This window comes from Poecilia reticulata, linkage group LG11 (assembly GCF_000633615.1).
Source record: "Poecilia reticulata strain Guanapo linkage group LG11, Guppy_female_1.0+MT, whole genome shotgun sequence".
In the NCBI taxonomy this organism is placed as follows: domain Eukaryota; kingdom Metazoa; phylum Chordata; class Actinopteri; order Cyprinodontiformes; family Poeciliidae; genus Poecilia; species Poecilia reticulata.
In genome coordinates, this window is record NC_024341.1 from 28566919 (window position 1) to 28568568 (window position 1650).

General features: G+C 50.1%; 1 protein-coding gene across 2 annotated transcripts in view; it reads left to right on the forward strand.

Moving 5' to 3' along the window:
• Nucleotides 1-1650, forward strand: part of ext1c (exostoses (multiple) 1c) — a 37474-nt gene that overhangs the window by 27776 nt on the left and 8048 nt on the right. For both annotated transcript variants that reach the window (XM_008423041.2, XM_008423042.2), the window contains exon 3: nt 137-230. In XM_008423041.2, the coding sequence (XP_008421263.1) occupies nt 137-230 (94 nt within the window). The remainder of the gene's footprint in view (nt 1-136; nt 231-1650) is intronic.

Consider the following 1650-nt stretch of genomic DNA (forward strand, 5'->3'; position numbering starts at 1 on the left):
TTGCTGAGCTCCTCCGTGTTGCTCCTCCATGTTGCTGAGCTCCTCCATGTTGCTCCTCCATGTTGCTCCTCCGTGTTGCTCCTCCATGTTGCTCCTCCGTGTTGCTGAGCTCCTCCGTGTTGCTCCTGTGTTGCAGGTTCGACTACCAGGAGTTGCTCCATAACTCCACCTTCTGCCTGGTTCCTCGCGGTCGCCGCCTCGGCTCGTTCCGCTTCCTGGAGTCTCTGCAGGTAACAGATCAGCTGCTCCCAACATGGATCCATGATCCCACAGCATGATGCTGCCACCACTGTGTTTCCGTCCTGGTCTCCTCCTCCACATGTTTACTGTCCTCACATGGTTTATAGGAAACGTTTCTTCTTCATAAAGATCAGATTTGTGGAGTCCATTTTCAAGATGGCCGCCGTTTTTGACCCTTTTAGCCAATTGTTGCCATAAAATGTTGCCAGATGATCTTTAAGTCACTTCATGTTTCACACAACTTTAATAGTGAGTCTCAAACCAAACGTCAACAGGACGGACATGAGAGACAGGTTAGCATTAGCATTAGCGTCGGCTAGTTTTTAACGTGTTTAGTGTTTTAGCACAAGCAGAGCTAAGATGCTCATTTATCTGTGACTCCGGATGATTTCACATTTATTCTCCATTACAACAATGGCAGCCATTTTGAAAAATGTCCATCAGGAAAAGAAGATCAAGAAAATAAATTTGGTTTCAAATGTGTAGCTTATAATTTGATACCAAACACATTTTTTAATGAGCTATTTTAGCTAAAAAATGAATGTTCAGGCGGCCATCTTGAATAATCAGACTAAATATCCTGTTATGTTTGGTTCGACACCAAAAGATAAACGATGTGCAGAAATTAATTTTCCCAGATGACCAGGTTGAATTTTAGAGACGTTTTTTCTTATTTTGTTTTATTTTTAAGTCGGTGCCAGGTCGGGTTCTTGTGTGCGGAGATTCTACTGGGTTGTCTCTGGGTTTATCGGACCGGGCCGACAGGAAGCAGCCAGTTAGCGTATTGATCCGTCTGAGTGTTTCCTGCTGAGTGCTCCGGTTCTGGCTCGGCCCGGCCCGCTTTCAGCCCCTGAGACGTCCGTCATGGTCTGAGGCACAGAGTTCTGCCCTGCAACATGGACCCAGACGGTTCTGGAAACACCGGGCCCAATTCCAGGGAACCGACCAATGAGCAGCAGGAAGCCTGTTTCTACTTCCTGTCCCCCTTTCAGGGTCCAGCCTGGCGTGTTGGGTTCGGTGCCAGTCGGACCCAGAGAGGAGCTGTGGTTGGAAACTTCCCCCCAGCTCCAGGGTGTTTGGATCTCCCCTCACAGAGCCTCGCTGAAACCGGTCCAGAACCACAGAACCCGGTTCATCCCAGCTGCATCCTAATTCCCTCCAGCAGCAGGTTTTCCCTTCCAGTCGCTGCCCCCTGCTGGGCTCATGGGGAACAGCAAGGTCCGGTCCGCAGAACCCAGAGGACGGGAAGTCCAGAACCGGACCGGTTCTGTTCTGCTTTAGCCTCAGAGCCGGTCTGAGCTCCCACTGAGTCACTGCAGAGGAACGCTGGCCTCGTTCAGACCTGACCCCACCCTAACTCTGTGTGTGTGTGTGTGTGTGTCTGTGTGTGTGTGTCTGTGTGTGTGTGTG